The sequence below is a fragment of the Ictidomys tridecemlineatus genome, chromosome 15, assembly GCF_052094955.1.
Source record: "Ictidomys tridecemlineatus isolate mIctTri1 chromosome 15, mIctTri1.hap1, whole genome shotgun sequence".
NCBI classification, from domain to species: Eukaryota; Metazoa; Chordata; class Mammalia; order Rodentia; family Sciuridae; genus Ictidomys; species Ictidomys tridecemlineatus.
This window is the reverse complement of record NC_135491.1, coordinates 12,988,619-13,007,866: the sequence shown is the minus strand read 5'-3', so window position 1 is coordinate 13,007,866 and position 19,248 is coordinate 12,988,619. Positions and strand designations below refer to the sequence as shown.

Sequence of the window (19,248 nt, the reverse complement as noted above, 5' to 3'; positions counted from 1 at the left end):
CTGTGTCAGCATCCGTGTCCCCTGAGATGCCCACCCAGCAGTGAACTTCCGTCTCTGGTCTCTGAGCTTTCCCTAGGAGGCAGCTCCCGACCTGACTTGCCTGAAGGTGTCCATGGGCAGGCAGGGCAGCGTGCCCCTGCTTGCCTCTGCCTGCACCAGGCTCTGTGTCAATGCCATCTGAGTGTGTGTGTGTGTGTGTGTGTGTGTGTGTGTGTGTGTGTGTGTGTGTGTCCTTGTCCAAGGAGCCCTGAGTGTGAGGGGGGAATGAAGGGCCAAGGAGGCCTGGCTAGGGCCGGGCCGGGGGTGGAGGCAGGGGGCCGTCGTGGGCTGAGAGGGGAGTGGAGTTCTGGAAGAATGTTTACCAGACCCAGAGAGCCCAGGGGACAGCGCCCAGAACCCAGCACAGAGGCGCAGCCTCCTGCCTTCTGGGCCCAGGAGAGGGGCCGCGTCACCAGGGTCCCCGTCCCCCTTCCCCGCCTCCCTCCAAGGCCCCTTTAAGACCGGACCGGTCCCCTGCTCTCGGGGTTAACCCCTTTCTGCCCAGGTGGCCCCCTGGGCTCCCGCCGGGGGCGGAGGCAGAGGGGGAGCCGGGGGCGGGGAAAGGGTTGTCCGAAGTCTGGGAGGAGAGGAGGCCGGGGACCGGGGACCGAGAAGGCGGCTGCCGAGGAGCGAAGCCGGCAGAGGGGCCCCGCTGGGCCAGGCGGCAGTGCCAAAGCCGGGGAGCCCAGGGCTGGGGGGAGGGCCGGGGACAGCCCGGCCCTGCCCCCTCCCCTGCAGGGCGCCCAGCAACTTCGGAGGAAAGTTTGGCCTCGGTGGCGCGGTGGGGCCGGAGGATGGGCAGGGCGCTGGCCTGGTGCTTGGTGCTGTGCTGCTGGGGGTGCGCGACCCCCGAGGGTGAGTGATGGGGGCCCTCGGGCCGGGCCACCCACCAAAGGACAAGGGAAGTGGAGAGAAGAGGCGGGGGATGGATGGCAGGTGGCGGGGTGCTGGGCTGGCTTAGGGAGTTTCCTTGGGACCACGGAGAGGGGACTCGGAGAGAGGAGAGGAGGAAACAGAGACTGGGAACGATCAAGACCGCAGGGAAGAGAGGAGACAGAGAGGAACAGAAGGACAAGAAACAGAAACTGGGAGGGCCCAGGCGGGAGAAATGGAGGAGGACAGGGGAATTTGAGGGAGGGAGCCCAAGGCAGAGGGGCTGAGCTGGGGGCTCAGGGAGGGCAGGCTGGGATCCCCACGGAGAAGCCCCCGGAGTGGCCCGATGAGGGATCCAGAATCCTGAGAGTCCCCTTTCCACTGTCAACCTCCCCACACCTGTCCCTGCTCCACTGAGGTCTGCTCCTCTCTGGGGAGCTTCTGCCTCCAGTTGTCACCCCTGTGGGGGGCTCCATTTCTCTCTCTCTCTCTCTCTCTCTCTCTCTCTCTCTCTCTCTCTCTGTGTGTGTGTGTGTGTGTGTGTGTGTGTGTGTGTGTGTTTTCATTTCCCTGTCTTTTTCTTTCCTTGTAACCCAGGGGAACTTTATTACTGAGCTACATCCCCATCCGTTTTTCATTTTGAAAGAGGGTCTTGCCAAATTCCTCAATAAATTGTGGAGGCTGGCCTTGAACTTGTGATCCTCCTGCCTCAGCCTCCCAAGTTACTGGGATTACAGGTGTGAGCCACCATGTCTGTCTTCTCCATGATCTCTAAGTCAGTGTCTCTCTCTCTCTCTCTCTCTCTCTCTCTCTCTCTCTCTCTCTCTCTCTCTCTCTCTCAGTCTCTGTGACTCTCCCTTCTTTTCTCCTCTTGAGGGGTATTTCTTCATTTCTTTCTCTGTCTCTTCCTTTCTCTCTCCCTCTCTTTCTCCCCAGGCCTGACTTTCTCTAGCTTCTCTGGTGCCTGTCTCTGTCTTTCCTTCTCTCTCTTTCTCTCTCCCACCTCTCTTCCCGGCCCCTTTTCTTCCCCTGTATCCACCAGCCTGATCTGTGAAGTCTCTAGAGACCCTCGGGGCAGGCACTGGCCCCTGCCAGGCAACCCAGGGCGTGGGAGGCTGCCAGATCCCGGGCCTCCTTCCCAACGGAGGGATGGAGGCTGGACCTCAGTCCCCTGGGAAAACTCCCATCCTCCCCCAAGCCTAGGCCCTCCACCCCCTTCTGAGGTCACTCTACAACTATGTGGGCCTAAAGGCCTGGCGGGGTCCTGGCAGCCAGTGGGCAGGCAGAGACAGGGTGAAACTGTGGAGCTGGAGGGAATTAGGGGTTCCTAAGCTCCTAAATTCCCATTTCCCCATAGGAGCAAAGGCTGAGGCTGACAATCCCTTTGTGGGGAGTCCAGGGAACATCACCGGTGCCCGAGGAATGGTGGGGACCCTTCGGTGTGAGCTCCGGGTTCAGGGGGAGCCCCCGGAGGTGACCTGGCTTCAGAATGGACAGATCCTAGAGCTGGCAGACAGCACCCAAACCCAGGTGCCCCTGGGCGAAGACTGGGACGATGAATGGAAAGTGGTCAGCCAACTCAGGTGTGCAGTCACACCCTCCCCCACCAAGCCCCTCCCCACCTCCGTCTACACCCCCCTCCATGAAGCAGAGGATGAAGAGGCCCTTCCTGGGCTGGAATCCCGGCTTGACCACTTGCCGGCTGTGTGGCTTGAACTGGTGACTTGACCTCGGGGTTTCACTTTCTTCTTCTGTAAAATGAATTAAAAATAGTGTCGACTGCATCCTCCCTGTGAGTTTTCAGTCCAGGCCCCTCTCCCATTTCTGGTGACCTTTGCCAATGTTCAACTCTGACCCCCACCTCTCCATCCCTCCTCTTCTGCCAGAATCGCATCCCTGCAGCTTACAGATGCCGGACAGTACCAGTGTGCGGTGGCTCTGGGCGGACAGACCTTCATGTCCCAGCCTGGCTACATAGGGCTGGAAGGTGAGTCCTTGGGCCAGACGTTCTGAGGGATCAGAGGGTGCTGGGGGACTCAAGGTCCCTGGGGACATATAGCCTAGGAATGTCAGAGGTCTTCAGAGGTCAGGAAACTGTGAGTCCACAATTATGGGGGAGCAGGTTTGAGGGACTATGATTATATGATCTTGGGGAGAAGACATCTTAGGAGTTGTTGGATGTCCTGAGGGCAGACATGCTTGGAGTAGGACATTCTGGGTTCAGGTAAGGAGTCAGAGGCAGGTCAGGTGACTTAACTGTCTTTCCCATCTCCAGGGACCTCGGTTCCCCCATCAGTAAGATGAGATGAGGAGTCACACATTGTGGGAAAGAGAATCAGGTATGCACCAACTATGTGTGTTGGTGCAAGCCTATAATCCCAGCTACTCAGGAGACTGAGGCAGGAGGATTGCAATTTTGAGGCCAGCCTCAGCAGCCTAGCAAGATCCTGTCTCAGAAAATTTAAAAAAGGGCTGGGGATGTAGTCCAGAGTTAGACCACCCCTGGGTTCAATCCCCAGTGCATGCGCACACACATGTACACACAAAGGAAGGGAGGAAGGAAGAAAGGGAGGGAGGGAGGGAAAAGAAACATGAGGGGCTCAGGTATGCTGGGGGTCAGGCATAGGGGGAATCAGGTATTGGGCTTATGTATCCTGGGTCAGTCATCTAAAGGAGGCTCAGGTGTCCTGAGGATTCAGACATGGGGGTTGGCAAGAGACCCTGCAAGGTGAGTCTGATGTCCAAAGCCTCACTCACCGTCTTGGAAGTGGCTCAGACACCTGGGAGGTTCAGAGGGATCCACCGCCCTCCCCACAGGCCTGCCTTACTTCCTGGAAGAGCCGGAAGACAGGATTGTGACAGCTAACACCCCCTTCAACTTGAGCTGCTGGGCCCAGGGACCCCCAGAACCTGTGAATCTACTTTGGCTCCAGGATGCTGTCCCCCTGAGCCTGGACATGGCCCCCAGCCCCCAGCACAACCTGCATGTCCCAGGTGAGTGTGGGAACACGGGCCAGGTCAGTGGAGAAGCTGGTTGAGGTGGAGGTGGGGGCAAGACAGCTCTTCATATTAGGCCTCTGCCCCCACTGTCCCCCCCCCCCCCGTCTCGGTGTTCTGCCTCTGTCTCCTTGTCTCTCTCTTGTGCCTCCCTCTGTCTCTTTCTGTGCCTTCTCCAGCTCCCTGCTTCTCTGTGCCTGTCTCACTGTCTCTCTGAGCACATGTCTGTCTTTCTGTCTCTCTGTCTCTCCCTCCATTCACCCCTGCCTCTCTCTGAATAGCATTCTTTGTCCTGGGTTTCCTCTGAGCTGTTCTGTGGTCCAAGTGTGTGGGTCTGGTGCCCCTTTGTCAGTCCTTGACCCAAGCAGGCCACTGGAACCGATGATCCCCTCCTGTCTTGCACCCCCACACATACAACCTGTCCACCTCCAGCCCTGAAGAGCCCTGATGACCTTGGTCAAGGGGAAGAGATCTTTTTGAAGAAGAAGGAAGGGGAAATGGGAGATAGATAGAGAAAGTTAATTACAAAGAGACAGAATGAGAGATGCAAGGAGAGAGGAGAGTTCACAGAGATGGTCCAAGATGGAGAAAGTCAGGACAAGTGGTGGAAAGCCCTCCTTTTGGGTGACCCTCTCCTGCATCACACAGAAGGGGCACCTTGCTGGGGGTCACATGGCAGTCAGAGGCAGAACTGGGGGAACTTGGATATGGGCTTCCCCCTTATGGAAGGAGGAGAGACAGGCACCAGATGGGGACAGCTCAGTCAGGGGAGGCACTTCCCTAGGCCAACCTGCTGCTTCCCTGGCTGGGTGAGGAGTGGTCTCTGGGGTGAAGGAGGTGTCACATTCTCAGCATTCCTGAGGCCCTGAGTGTGCAAGGAAGCAGTGGTGACCATGCTGGCCCCCCAGAGGGGTGACTCAGGCCCATGGCTCAAGTGGCGGGGTAGGGGCCTGAGTCAGCCTGGCAGGACCTGGGAGAGGCTTAGGGAGACAGAGAGAGGGAGGGAGAGAGGGAGGGAGGAGAGGTATGAGAGGGTCTTGTGTGTATCAGTGTGCAGCTATGGGGACAGACACCTACACTGAATGGTGTGTCCGTATGTGTCCGTCTCTGTGTTGGTGTGTTCAAAGCTGTTGAGACTGTGCGCGGAGTGCGGGGAGGGCTGTAAGTGTGTTTTGTGGCTTTTGTGCACACTCTGTGTGGATGTGATAGTGTCTGCTCTCAGGTGTGCATCTATAGGTGTGAGTGCGTCTTGGTGTGGGCTTCTGTCCCCCTGCGGAATCAGGATAAGTTGGTGAGTTTCCTATTGGCTGTTACAGATGCATGTCCATGGATGTCTCTGTATGTCAGAGGGTAAGTGGGCTGTCATGAGTCTGTCACCACTAAGTCCTAGGTCTGAGATCTACTTCCGTCTGGTCTCCCTGCATGTATTGGCCCAGCTGCCTCTTGGGGGCTGAATCCAGGGTACCCTCCAGCCAGTGTGCATCTACACATCTGTGCCAACTGTGTGTCCACCGCAGTGTCTCCCTCCTTGCGTGTCTATGACAGGTCTTTGCGTCTGCACAACTCTTTTTCGTAACACCCTTCATCTCCATGAATGTGAAGCAACCTGAAAGTGTCTGGCTATTTTGGCACAGATGAAGGCCTGGCTGGGGGAGGGTCAATCTCTCCCTCTCCAGCCTCAGTGTGCTTGTTGCCTGGAGTGTGTATCTCAATATGCAGGGAGGTTGGTGTTCCAAAGCGCCGAACTCCACGTATGTTGTGTTGTTAGATGTTTGTGATTAATGTGTGCACATGTGCTTGTGTGTTTACGTTTGTCCTAAGGTTGACTCATTTGTGTATGTGCGTCAGTGTCAGCCCCTGTGTGTTTATGAGTAAGTCACTATGCATTTGTGTCACTGAGTGTTTGGGACAAGCATCAGCCCTGGGAATCCGAGTAGCTTAGCCAGTGCTGCGTTTTTTGTGTACGCCTGAGCGCTAAAAACGGCCCCTGTGTGTTAGGCATGATTCATTGTGTGTGGGGGGGAGGTGCCTTGTCTAGGAATTTTGTCAGTTTGTCCCTCGGTCTACTCAGGGTGTGTCCTCTTTCTCCTTCCATCCTTCTCCTTCCCTTGGAAAAGGATTGGAGGGGGGAGCAAAGAGGGAGGCAGTACATCTGGAAAGCACATCTGGAGTAGGAAAGAGCCTGCTGGTGGGGAGGGGGTCCCAGGCCCCTTGGTTCCTCCTGTCCCCCTCCCTCAAGGTGCAGCCACTGGGGCCTGGAAAGAGGGGGTCCCCGGCCAGGCCCCCAGACCAGCCGGAAGTGCCGGGGTGGGGGGGCGCCCCGGTGACTCACGCGGGGGCAGGAATGCTGCGGTCGGAACTAGACCCGGCTCCAGAACCCCCCTCGCCCGGAGCTGCTCATCCGCCCGCCAGCTCCCGCGCCCTGACCCTGGCGGCCCCCACGTGCCAGGTGGCTGGAGCCGACCCAGCTCCCCCGCCCGGCCGCTGGGCTGCCTTGTTCCTCTCGATGGCGGAGGCGGCGGGGGCGGCGGGGGCCCGGGCACCTGACCTTGGCCGGGGACGGCAACTGGGCAGCCGCCGCGGGGCGCTTCCCTGCCCACCCCCTTCCGGCCTCTGTGACTTTCCCCTAATCCACTCCCTCTGCTGACGGAAAAAAGGAAACTTTGTGTCTGGGGACAGAGGCCGCCCTCCAGAGCGGACCTGAGGGTGGGAACTGGTGGGAACGGGGCGCACGCACGCACGCAGCCACCCCGAGCTCAGCAGGACAGCTGTCCCCAGAGCCGCAGAGCCACGCACACACCCACGCAGGCAGCACCAGAAGAGCAGGCTGGAAACTTGGTCCTCTGCACATCCTGTTCTCCGACACTGTGCATCTGTGTGTGTTGTATAGCTGCGCCCTGGGTATCCATGGGTTTGTGTGTCTTTATGTGTGCACATGTTTATGGGTAACAGTGACAGGTGTGTGTGCCTGTGCACACAAAGGTGCCTACAAGTGTACAGACATTGAACAGTTGTTCAAGACACGTTAACTTCCTAACCCACAGAATTATGTGGTACTTGTCCACATACATACTCAGAAATGCTCATATGTTCACTGATGTACACACAAATTCATTCACTCAACAAACACTTATGGAGCACCTATTGTGTGCCGTGCCACCCTGACAGTAGGGAACAAAACAACACAACTAGCCAGGCACTATGGTGCATGCCTGTAGCTCCAGTGGCTCAGGAGGCTGAGGCAGGAGGATCACAAGTTCAAAGCCAGCCTTAGTAGCATAGCAAGACCTTGTCTCAAAATAAAAAGGGCTGGGAATGCGGTTCAGTGGTTAAGCACCTCTGAGTACCTCAATTCCTGGTACCAAAAAAAAAAGAAAAAACCCACACACAACCTGCCTCCCTGGAACTGACATTCTCGCAGGGGAGACCCACAATGAGCAGGACACTTGGCAACTTGCAAAGCCATGGAGCAGAATAACGGGTATCATTTCAGAATCAAATGAGGGAAGGAGGGAGGGGGGCATATGGACCCGTGGGAAGACTGTTTCAAGCGAGTACTGTTTCCAGGGCAGGAACACCACTTCCTAGGTGTGTGTTCCAGAAACACCAGAGGCCAGTAATCAGACTGAGCAAGGAGGAGGGGTGGACAGGAGGCCCACTTACCAACGAACAAACACTTGTCTGTGTGCACACACCCACATCCTAAGCATGTGTCTGTCTTGTATATATACTTCCACGTCCGTCTAAATCAGTTTGTGTATGTATATGAGTGTGTGTGTATTTGTGTCTGTGTGTGCCTGCCTGTGTGTGTGTTTCTGTGTGTCTGATTGTCATTGTTTTAGCAATATTGGGATTGAACTCGGGGTGTTTTACCACTGAACTACATCCCCAGCCTTTATATTTTTTATTTTAAGACAGGGTCTTTCTAAATTGCTGAGGGCCTCCCTAAGTTGCTGAGGCTGGCCTCCAACTTGCGATCCTCCTGCCTCAGGCTCCTGAGTCTCTGGCATTACAGGCAGGCGGCACCATGCCCAGCTGATTTTGTGTGTCTGAAGGTGTCGTGGGAGTATGGATGAGGAGGTGTGCTTCTGTGTGTACCTCTGTGTGTGTCTTAGTATGTATGTTCTTATCTGGGTGTGACAGAGCAAGTGTGTGAGCCATGTGAATCCCTGGGTGGGGGGGAGCTGAAGCCAGCAGCCTGTCCCTGTGTTTGTGGGTGGAGTCTATGTTCCTAATACACAGCTCTGCCCTCCCCACACTCCCTCTGCTTGCAAGTGCCCATCAGGTTGGCACTGGCCAGGCTGGGTGAGGAAGGGTGGCTTGGCATGGTCGAGTCTCTCTTCCCAGATCTGACACTGGGCTCCTCTCCATGTGACTCCCTAGGCCTGAACAAGACATCTTCTTTCTCCTGCGAAGCCCATAATGCCAAGGGGGTCACCACATCCCGCACAGCCACCATCACAGGTGACAGAAAAGGGACCTGGGGAGCTGGGTATCTGAGGGAGGGCTTGAGGCCAGGAGTCTGAGCAGGAGGCAGAGGGCAGCGTTGGCAGCTTTGGGTAAAGATCCCCAGGGTCAGTCCCTCCCCTTGTCTGTCCACAGTGCTTCCCCAGCGGCCCCGTGACCTCCACCTGATTTCCCGCCAGCCCACGGAGCTGGAGGTGGCTTGGACCCCAGGCCTGAGTGGCATCTACCCTCTCACTCATTGCACCCTACAGGTGAGATTCCCTGACTTTGGTCACCTCGATCTCAGGCCTCTTGCTACCCACAGCCACAACATTTTCCTCCCCCAGCCCTTCCAGGCCACTGGTGTATTGAAAGGAAATAGAGTCCTGGGTTCAAATCCTGACTCCACTCCCTGCTGACATTCTCCCAGGAGAGACCCACAATGAGCAGGACAAGTCCCTTAACCTCTCGTGAGCTTGGGCAAGTCCCTTAACCTCTCGTGAGCTTGGGCAAGTCACTTAACCTCTCTGGGTCTCCATTCTCTCATCTATAATACAAGCATAATGGTAGCACCTACTTGATGGGCTCATCGTGAGACTCCAATAGAGAGAACGCAAGTAACCAACTTAAACTAGTATCTGGAACAAAGGAGCTGCCTCATGAACTATTAGCCATTTTTGTTGTTTTTAGCATTAGTGATGTAAACTCTAGCCAGGTTGGAGCTGGCCTGTCACCCCTGGATACCCACATCTCTGAGCTTTCCCCACTCAGTCCTGACCCCTCTGGGTCATCACTGTCTGGGGTGTATCATGGCCTGTGGGTTCTGGGAGGGTCAGAGTTGTCAGTCACCCTGGCTCCTCCTTATTGCCCAACGCAGGCCAATCACAGAGCAGGAACATTCGTTAGAAGAATATGCGACAATAGAGATGAGCTAGACCTAGTTGCTGCCCTAAAGTTGCTCCTACTCGAGAGTAAGGAAAACACAGGTGTGAGCGCAGACAAGTCACCAGCTCTGTAAACACAGGCCCGCTGCTGGTCTGAGTTTCCCCGAGGTTCAGAAGTTGGAGATGAGGGTTGGATGGTGGCTGCCGTGGGAGACAACAGTAGTCAATGATGACCCACTTTTGCTGAAAGTCAGCTGTGTGCTGGGCCTTGTGTTATGGCTTCATGCACACCCCCTCGTGTGTTTGTGAAGGAGGGTCTGTGGATACACCCATTTTCCAGATGAGGAAACTAAGGCTAGAGATGTTAAGCAACTCACCCAAGGTCACAGGCAGAAAGTGGCAGAGGCAGGATTCAAACCCTGTCTCTCTAATTCCAAATGATGCTGTGTAGCCAGTACCTGATTATTTGGGAATTGCCTGCCTGCCTGCCTTCCTTCCTTCCTTTCATGTTGGGGATAAAACCCAGGGCCTTGTCCATGCTAGTCAGGAGCTCTGCCCTGAGCTAAACCCCGGTCACTGGGAGCTCTCTTTCTTGCACTGCTCTGGGCCCAGCCTTTTCTTGGTGCCATTTTAATCCGGGAAATGAGCAGCTGTTCATCTTGCCCTTTTCAAGGTAGGGATCTGAGAGGGGATGTGACCCCGCCCCCACGCCCATGCCCACGGCTAGAAGGATGAAGCTAAGATTCAATGCCGTAGGCAGCCCAACAAGGGAGACCTCGAAGGCCAGGTCAGCCATTAGCTGCATCCCCACCCACATCCATCAAGTGTCCCCAGGAAAGCAGAAGTGTGTCCCCTTCCCTCTCCAGGTCTCACTTCCCGCTGTGCTCAGGCTGGGGCTGAATGGCTCTGGGGGAGGGCCATGGCCATCCTAGGAAAAAGAGAAGTAGGAGTGGGTCTGGCTGCTGAGCCCCTCTCCCCTTTGTCCTGGCACAGCTTCCTCTTCCCTCTGTCACGGTGGGTCAGAGAGCAGGCATGGGGACAGCCTGTCCCTCCTGCTACTCACCATCGGCCTGCCTCGTCCCTGGGTCTCCTGGTGGTGCCATCTTCCCCTGGGAGGACGACGTGACTTTGGACAGGCTCCCAAACCCCTCTGGATCTCAGCTTTCTCATCAGGAGAATGGGAATGAGAACAGAGAAGGTGCTGAATGGGGAGCCTGATCCCTCCATGGTACCAAGAAAGGCAGAGCACTTGCCTTGCATGATCAAGGCCCTAGGTTCTATTCCCAGCACCTCAAAAGAGAAAAGAGAAATGCTGCTGTTGCTATGACGATATTCAGACCTGTTTGATGTGCATTGTGTCATTAGACTTTACACCCTGGCAAGTAGAGAGTCAGGGGTCCATTTTCTAGAGACAGAAACTAATTCAGAGAAGTTAAGACATTCACCCTTTGTCAAACAGCAAATAATGTCCAAGGCAGGACTTAAGACCCAAGGAATCTGGCTTCAGGGCTCACATCCTTAAGCAGGGGCCTGGGTAGATGTACAAAGAACCTGTAGAGCTGTGCAGGGTGTGCAGTGTTGGACACTTGCTGCCTGACAGCCTCTCACACACATCCAATAACAGTGACAAGCACGTTGTGTGCACAGGTCATCTCCTAAATGCCTGTATGCATCCAGTCAACCTGCAAATTGCCACTGTTACACCTCCCCCCCCCCCCGCCCAGTATTACTGGGGATTATTGCTTTACCACTGAGCCACATCCCCAGCCCACTTTATTTTATTTTTTTTATTTTGGACAAGATCTCCCTAAGTTGCTGAAGCTGGCCTTGAACTTGTGATCCTCCTGCCTCAGCCTCCCAAGTGGCTGGGATTACAGGCACGCATCAGTGCACCCAGCTACTTCAAGATAACTTTTTAAAAATCAGGGAATTCTCCAGGCTTGGTGGTATGCACTTGTAATCCCAGCAACTCGGGAGGTAGAGGCAGGAGGATCGTGAGTTCAAAGCCAGCCTCAGCAACTTAACAAGGCCCTACGCAACTTAGCGAGAACCTGTCTCTAAATAAAAAATAAAAAGGCCTGGGGATGTGGCTCAATGGTTAAGCCCGCTTGTTTCAATCTCTGGTACAAAAAAAAAAAAATCAGGGAATTCACTTCTAGAAGCTTAGAACGGACCTCAAATCTGCTCATTTTCCAGATAAGGAAACTGAGGCTCAGAAAGGGAAAGAGTCTTGAAGAGTCTTAGCAAAGGTGGCTTTTGACAGAGCCACATCATCTACCTCCATGGTTTCTTTGCTTTGCTAATCTAGGTGTCCATATTGACCCAGATGGAGCTGCAGCACACACACACACACACACACACACACACACTCACACTCACACCCTTGCAAAGTTGTGTGGTGTGCTGGGAGGCCACAGTTGAGAGGGGCGTGACTGCTGTGCGTGATTGCGCGGGCGTCCTGACCTCACCCCTTTCCCTCTCCGTAGGCTGTGCTGTCAGACGACAGGGTGGGTGTCTGGCTGGGAGAGCCGGACCCCCCGGAGGAGCCCCTCATCTTGCAGGCATCTGTTCCCCCCCACCAGCTTCGGCTGGGCAGACTCCACCCTCACACCCCTTATCATATCCGGGTGTCCTGCACCAGCAGCCAGGGCCCCTCACCCTGGACCCACTGGCTCCCCGTGGAGACACCAGAGGGAGGTAAGAGGGCTGGGGAGGGATGTGGCCCCGCCCACTAGACTTTGCTTGCACCAGTTCCCCCAGAGTGTCCCCTCTCACCCCCTTGCCCCACATGGCCTCCGTCTCCCTCCTGTCCAGTGCCTGACCCCTCGGCACTGCCCACTGGCATCTCTCCCAGATCTCTGCCCTGTGCTTCCGCTCACAGGAGGCTTGCTCGGGTTGCCTGCGCGTGTACCCTGTGCTCCCTGCCTCCACTTCCTGGGAACAGGGGCGGGGGTCAGAAAGAGGTGGGGGTGCCAGCTTCCCCTCTTCCCTGTCCTCCAGTGCCCCTGGGTCCCCCTGAGAACGTTAGCGCCATGCGGAATGGGAGCCAGGCCCTCGTGTGTTGGCAGGAGCCAAGGGCGCCCCTGCAGGGCACCCTGTTAGGGTACCGGCTGGCGTATCGAGGCCAGGACACCCCAGAGGTGGGTGCTGCTGGCTGGGCTTGGGTGGAATGGTTGGGGGAGGAGGGAGATGGGGAGAAGGCAGACCCTTGTGCGGCTTAGAACTACAGAGATACCACATTTGGTGCAGAACATTCTGGGGAGCAAATGGGGGTTCAAGGCAGAGATTAGGGAATGGCTATATATGACCCATTGCAAAAGCATTTCAGTATTCTAACAGTTTTACACCCAGTAGCCATATGGCCTTTTGAGGAAGAGGCATATTTTCCTAATTTGCACAAAGGTCCTACCTGAGTTCGCAATACCCCGGGTGGTGGAGGCAGATAGGATGGGAATTGGAAGGAGTTAGAGAGATGAACGTGAAAATCCAGTTCTTCACATTGACTGAGCATGCCATGCTCCTAGCACGGTGCTAAGGAATCCAGGACACGGTAGAGAGTTAGCAGATAAAAGTCTCTGCCTGGCGCAGCTAATGTTCCACTGGCCAGAGGTAAGGAGGGAAGAGAGGGCCTGGAGAAAGAGATGGAGTTGAGGCCAAGTGTGCAGTCCTGAGTTGGGGGCCTGGGTTCTGCTCTAATGCCACTTCTGACCTCCTAGGTGCTAATGGATGTAGGGCTAAAGCAAGAGGTGACCCTGGAACTGCGGGGGGACGGGGCTGTGCCTAACCTGACCGTGTCTGTGGCAGCCTACACCGCTGCTGGGGATGGGCCCTGGAGCCTCCCTGTGCCCCTGGAGCCCTGGCGCCCAGGTAACTACAAAACCATGCTCAGCCCCCCTGCAATCTACCCACAAGGACCTCGCCTCTTCTTGATGGCCTTGACTTGCTCCCTGTACGTTTTGTGTTTGTGTTACCCTAGCCAAGTCCCATTGGAAGTCTCTCTCACTCCCTCATGCGAGCCCTCTCTGAGCATGTCTCCCCTCTGTCCTTTCTCCTCACAGGGCAAGGACAGCCAATCCACCAGCTGGGTAAGGGCTTTTGTACCCCTTCTTCCCTCCGTCCCCTCAACACCCAGTGAGGGGTCAGTCACCACTCATGTACTCTTGACACGTCCTCTTCATGTTTCTTAAACTCATTACTTGAACCCTCTGCTTTTTGGGTTTGTGTGGTCCTTGATGGAGGTGTCTAGAATGGCCCAGCACTTTGTAGGAACTTGGTGAATGGTAGATGGATGGATGGATGATGGATAAATGGATGGATGGATGGATGGATGGATGGATGAGTGGATGGGTGGACAGATGGATGGATGGATGAACAGATGGGCAGATGGGTGGACAGATGGACGGATGGGTGGATGGATGGATGAGTGGACAGATGGGTGGGTGGATGGTGGTTGAATGGATGGGTGGGTGGGTATATGGAAAGTGAATGAGTACTTGGATAGGTAGAATGAATGCATGGGCAGGTTGAAGAAAAAATAGGTGGCTGGATAAGTGAGTAAATGAATGGATGTGTGGGTGGGTGGATTAGTAGAGGAAAGATAGAGAGTGAATGGGTATATGGATGGATGAATGGATGCATGCCCAGGTCAAAGGATAGATGTTTGGATGAGTGAGTAAATGAATAGATGCATGTATTGGTGAGTGGGTAGGTGGATGGATGGATGCATGCATGGATAGATGGATGGATGAGTGGATAGATGGATGGATGGGTGCATGGATGGATGGATGGATGGATGGATGGACAGAAGGATGGACCAATAGATGGATGAATGGGGTGTCCTCCATACATCCATCCTCTCAAATATTTCTCCAATGATTCTTGAACATTCCTCCTACATCTATTGTACCCTGACACTAATACAGTCCACCATCTGTAAGTCAACTCACTATCCTTGAACACTCTCTCACGCCTTTCCATATTTCTTCACACAGTCTTTCCACACGCACTCCACCCTCCTTCTATATCCCATCATGTTCCTTCCCTCCTTACACACACCTCCCGAGCCCATGACACACCTTCTCCTCTCATTCACGAGCTCTGTAAACCTGGAACCCACTCACCATGTATTCCATGTTGCAGACACTGGAAAACTTACAACCCACAGTTCATCCCACGCTCCTTAGATGTCACCCCCTCACCCCCACCAATCAGAACCCATTTTAACACACACACACACACACACACAGAAATTCTTGACTAATCCTTCTGCCCTTTTGCACACCTGTCCCATCCTTCTCACTTGCCATGATCACTGCGCACTCCACTCACGCTGAAGTTACATCCTCAAAAATCAAGGCTCCTTCTTTGTGTCAAAAACTAACAGCTGGCTGGGTGCAGTGGCGCATGCCTGTAATCCTAGCAGCTTAGGAAGCTGAGACAGGATGATTGTGGGTTCAAAGCCAGCCTCAGCAATTTAGGCACTAAGCAACTCAGTGAGACCCTGTCTCTGAATAAAATATGAAAAAGGGTTAGTTAAGTGCCCCTGAGTTCAATCCCAGTACCAAAACAAAATAAAACAAAAAAACTAACAGCTGGGGCTGGGGCTGGGGCTCAGTGATAGGGCACTTGCCTAACACGTGTGAGGCACTGGGTTCAATTCTCAGCACCACATAAGAAAAAAATAAAATAAAGTTCCATGAACAACTAAAAAAAATACATATATAAAAAACTAACAGCTGTCTCCCTGTGCACACTCACCACACCCCTTTGCTCACTCATTTCACTCTCATTCTCGCTTTCAATACTCATGGAACACTATTCAGAGATGTTCCCTAGTTTTCTGTCCCCATACTCCTTCCACACGCCCTGCACACACCTCTCGCACCATCCTGTGCTACAGGAATTCTCTTCCCCATTCACCTGTTCTCCACCCCCAAGCCCAGCTCCTTGCACCACCATCACACACACACACACACCCCTGGACGGCTTCAGATTTGCCATGTCCATCCGTGTCCATCCGTCCCTCCTTGCATCCTGTCAGCCCATTCTAGACGCATCTGTCTTCCCCTCGCACTCATTGCACTAATTACACATTCCTCAAGAACTCATCCTACTCTAAGTTCACCCATCCTGCAAGTTCCTCACTCTTTGTGCTTAACAGACATACCGTGTCCATTGCATGCCCCGCCCAGCCCCGCTTAGCCCCGCCCAGCAGTGTTCCTGGGTTTGCAGGGGTCTCCATCCCTACCAAAGACATCCACAGCTTTGTCCATGCCTCCTGCCTTCCTCCCACGTCCCATCCTTGGGTCCCAGGGAGCTGGATCCAGGACCTCAGCCATGACCTGTCCCCCATCCTCCTGACAGTGAGTGAACCCCCAGCTCCTGCCTTCTCGTGGCGCTGGTGGTACGTACTGCTGGGAGCAATTGTGGCCGCCGCCTGTGTCCTCATCTTGGCCCTGTTCCTTGTCCACCAGCGAAAGAAGGAGACCCGCTATGGGTGAGTTAGCGCTCCATGGGGAGGCTTCTGTGGACTGGAGGCTTCTATGGACTTTTATGAAGCTGGGAGGCCGGGAGACCAGTGTGGGAAGAGAGATGACCAAGAATCGGAACAAGGGCCAGGAGGCCTGGGGATGGATGGAGGGCCGAAGGGAGCAGTCCAAGATGTGCTCAGCAGACACTGGAGCACAGGAACAGCGGGGCTCAGGTCTGGGATGGTGCCTGCTTTAGCCCCTGGTGGAAGGAGTGGGGTCCGCGTGATTTACAGGTTTCTCCTCATTTCCCCAGAGAGGTGTTTGAGCCAACAGGGGAGAGAGGTGAGCTCGTAGTCAGGTACCGTGCGCGCAAGTCCTACAGTCGCCGGACCACCGAAGCCACCCGTAAGTAGATCCTGTGCTTCCCCGCGCTGGCCTGGAGCTAAAATAACCATGGAGAACTGGGTCTTCAGGGCTTCTGTAGATGAGTGAGAGAAGAGTCTCTGAAAACCTTTGGATACTGGAGTGTTAGAACAACAGTCCCTGAGCGGAACTGTGGAACCATATGGAGCTTTGGGCTAATAGAATCTTAGACACGTTGGTCTTCAAACCACCAGACCTCAGAGCCATAAGATCTTGGAATAATGTGGGCATGGTGACAATAATGATGAAGAGTGTGACAGTGAAAATGATGAGCTGGTGATAGGGACAGGGTTGAGGTGATGATGGTCAGGACTGTGGGGAAACGTGATGGTGATGGTGGTATGACAGCCTAGCCTAGGGCGTCCTAGGTGACAGGTGCCATTCAAAGGATTCTACACATATCGCCCCCTTGATCCTAACGACCACTCGAGGACATGGGTACTTACCTGTGGGGAAACAGTGGCACAGAATGGTTAAATAAGTGACTCAAAGCCACACGGCTTGTAAGTTGGATAGCTGGGATTTGAACCCAGATCGTCGCACTCTGAAGTCTGTATACATAACTACCATGCTGTGCAGCCTCTTAGACTCATAGAATGTTGGGGAGATAGAATCCATCTTGGCCTGAAAAATGATGTGCTCATCACTATTCTATTGGTGAAAATCACAGAACCATGGCTTATAGAACTTTCTGAGGACCATGGAGTCGTGGAGGGTCCCAGCTAACGAGGGACAGAGGAAGGTCTTGCTCTCACACACAGCAGGACGGCTGCAAGGCCCCAGGGGGAAGTTTGGAAAGGGCTTGGAAAGACATTTATCTAAGAGGAGAAGGAAGAAGAAGAGAGAGGATTGCAGTGATTTAATGGACTAGTACACAGAGGCAGTTCCTAAAGTGTGATTCTGGTCCCCTGGGGTCCCTGAGACCTAGCAGGGGGCCTGGGGTCAAAACAGTTTTCATAATAATACCAAGATGTCATTTGCCCTTTTGCATGCTCCTCTGGTGAGCATTCAAGGGCTTTTCCTGAGGCTCCCTGACCTGCTGTGATGTCCTCAATTGCTGGTGGACGAGTGCTTGTGTGTTCCTGTGTCTTCAAAATCTATCAGTTTTTTTAGCCGGGGATGCACGCTAAAATGTGATCCCAGTGGCTCAGGAGGTTGAGGCAGGAGGATCACAAGTTCAAGGTCAGCCTTAGCAACTTAGCCAGGCCCTAAGCAACTTATCGAGACTCTTTCTCAAAATAAAGTATAAAAAGGGCTGGGGATGTGGCTCAGAGGCTAAGCACCCCTGAGTTCAATCCCCAGTACCAAAAAAAAAAAAAAAAAAAGAAAGAAAGAGAAAGAAAGTGGATGCCCCAGGAGAACAGGTCATGTCCTATTCTTGACCTGAGTGTTGGTTTTACAGTGATGTTCACAATGAATTTGTGAAAAATCCATTGAGCTGCTCACTTAAAATTTATGTGCAGATTATACTTCAATAAAAAGAAATATTTTAAAAAATAATGTTTTATATCGATTTACCAAATATTTTCATATCTTTTATAAATTTTAGTTGAATATCATATCTGATGTGCTGCCTGATAATGTCTTTTATATGAGGATTTATTTGCTTATTTACTTTGTGATGGGCACATAATGATTGTACTTATGGGATGCCGGGGAAACTTGGAGACAAGTGTGCAATGTGGAGTGTTAAAGTCAAGGTAATTACCATTGTCATCTCCTGAACATTTGCCATTTCTTTGTGCTGGCAATTTCTGAATTCCTCTTTAAAAGAAATATTTGGGGGGCGGTATTAGGGATTGAACTCAGGGGACCTCGATCACTGAACCAGAACCCCAGCCCTATTTTGTATTTTATTTAGAGACAGGGTCTCAATGAGTTGCTTAGCATCTCGCTTTTGCTGAGGCTGGCTTTGAACTCATAATCCTCTTGCCTCAGCCTCCCGAACTGCTGGGATTATATGCGTACCCCACCCCGCCCAGCTAAAAGAAATATTTTTAATAACTGGTACAGCAGAGTGCTGAGCAATCGTGGTACACACCGGAGCAAAATTGTGGCCACATTTTACTCCCATAGTTGTCACTGTGGGGGAAGATTCGGGGTGTCGTCAGAGGAGCTGGGCTGGGGAGGTGGGATGTCCAGGGCAGTAGCTAATTCTGAATCAAAGCAGAAGTAGTTCAGTGTCTCAACCAAGGGCACATCCCTGCTGGCGAGGGCCACCTGGAGGGCAGCCCGCTCCATGGCTCCGCCCACCCTCCCTGCAGTGAACAGCCTGGGCATCAGCGAGGAGCTGAAGGAGAAGCTGCGGGACGTGATGGTGGACCGGCATAAGGTGGCCCTGGGGAAGACCCTGGGAGAAGGTGAGACCCTCCCCATGCACCCATCTCCTGAACCCTGGGGTCTTTCAATTCCCCGCCCCCACCCAGCTCCAGGAAATACAGTCCCCACGCCCCCGCCACTCCCCCAGGTCAGTGTCTTCCTCCCGCCCTCCACAGGGGAGTTCGGAGCTGTGATGGAGGGCCAGCTCAACCAGGACGACTCCGTCCTCAAGGTGGCTGTGAAGACCATGAAGAGTGAGTCTGAGCATGCGTGTGCACACCTGGGGACGCCCATCCCCGAGGCGATGCCAGGCCCCTTCCCTGTGCCCCAGGAGAGCAGAAAAGTCAGTGTTTATAGCTGGGGAATGGAGCTCCTGCCAGGCACTTCAGTAGAAAGAATCCAACCTGGGGACATGACTCCCGCAGCCGAGGAAGGGCTGGAGGAACGGCTGGAGCAGGGAGGCAAGCTGGACATCAACGGCAGCAGCTGGACATCACATCCACCCCTAGGCTTGAAGGGCTGAGGGAGGAAGGGTGTTACCAGAGCCGTGGCCGGAGCACCCGGAAGAAGATGGGAGCACAGAGTTAGGGGCTGCCTGTGGGAGCTGTAAACACAGGGGACAGACAGCTACCCCAAAGGGATTCAAGGAGCAGAAAGAGCAAGAAGTGTACTGGTTCCTCCCCTTCTCCCTCCCGCTGCCAGTCTCTCATCAGCCTCCTGTTGGCAAACCCCAGCAGGGAATCCCTTCCATGGGAGCCTGGGAAATGCAGTTTTAGGATTGTCCCTTTGTGATAGGT

The 19,248-nt window shown here is 54.1% G+C and overlaps 1 protein-coding gene across 2 annotated transcripts in view; it reads left to right on the top strand.

Annotated features, from left to right (window-relative positions):
* The first annotated feature begins 329 nt into the window (after nucleotides 1–329).
* Nucleotides 330–19,248, top strand: part of Axl (AXL receptor tyrosine kinase) — a 29,296-nt gene continuing 10,377 nt past the window's right edge. Inside the window, exons 1-14 of one of the 2 annotated variants that reach the window (XM_005336452.5) lie at nucleotides 331–894; nucleotides 2,270–2,495; nucleotides 2,799–2,899; nucleotides 3,730–3,906; nucleotides 8,293–8,373; nucleotides 8,512–8,627; nucleotides 11,726–11,936; nucleotides 12,240–12,379; nucleotides 12,956–13,106; nucleotides 13,298–13,324; nucleotides 15,603–15,735; nucleotides 16,023–16,114; nucleotides 18,397–18,492; nucleotides 18,628–18,705. In XM_005336452.5, coding sequence (XP_005336509.2) covers nucleotides 834–894; nucleotides 2,270–2,495; nucleotides 2,799–2,899; nucleotides 3,730–3,906; nucleotides 8,293–8,373; nucleotides 8,512–8,627; nucleotides 11,726–11,936; nucleotides 12,240–12,379; nucleotides 12,956–13,106; nucleotides 13,298–13,324; nucleotides 15,603–15,735; nucleotides 16,023–16,114; nucleotides 18,397–18,492; nucleotides 18,628–18,705 — 1,690 coding nt within the window. In that variant the 5' untranslated portion in view covers nucleotides 331–833. Of the gene's footprint in view, nucleotides 895–2,269; nucleotides 2,496–2,798; nucleotides 2,900–3,729; nucleotides 3,907–8,292; nucleotides 8,374–8,511; nucleotides 8,628–11,725; nucleotides 11,937–12,239; nucleotides 12,380–12,955; nucleotides 13,107–13,297; nucleotides 13,325–15,602; nucleotides 15,736–16,022; nucleotides 16,115–18,396; nucleotides 18,493–18,627; nucleotides 18,706–19,248 lie in introns of both variants that reach the window. The other variant, XM_021734008.3, reaches the window with a different exon arrangement.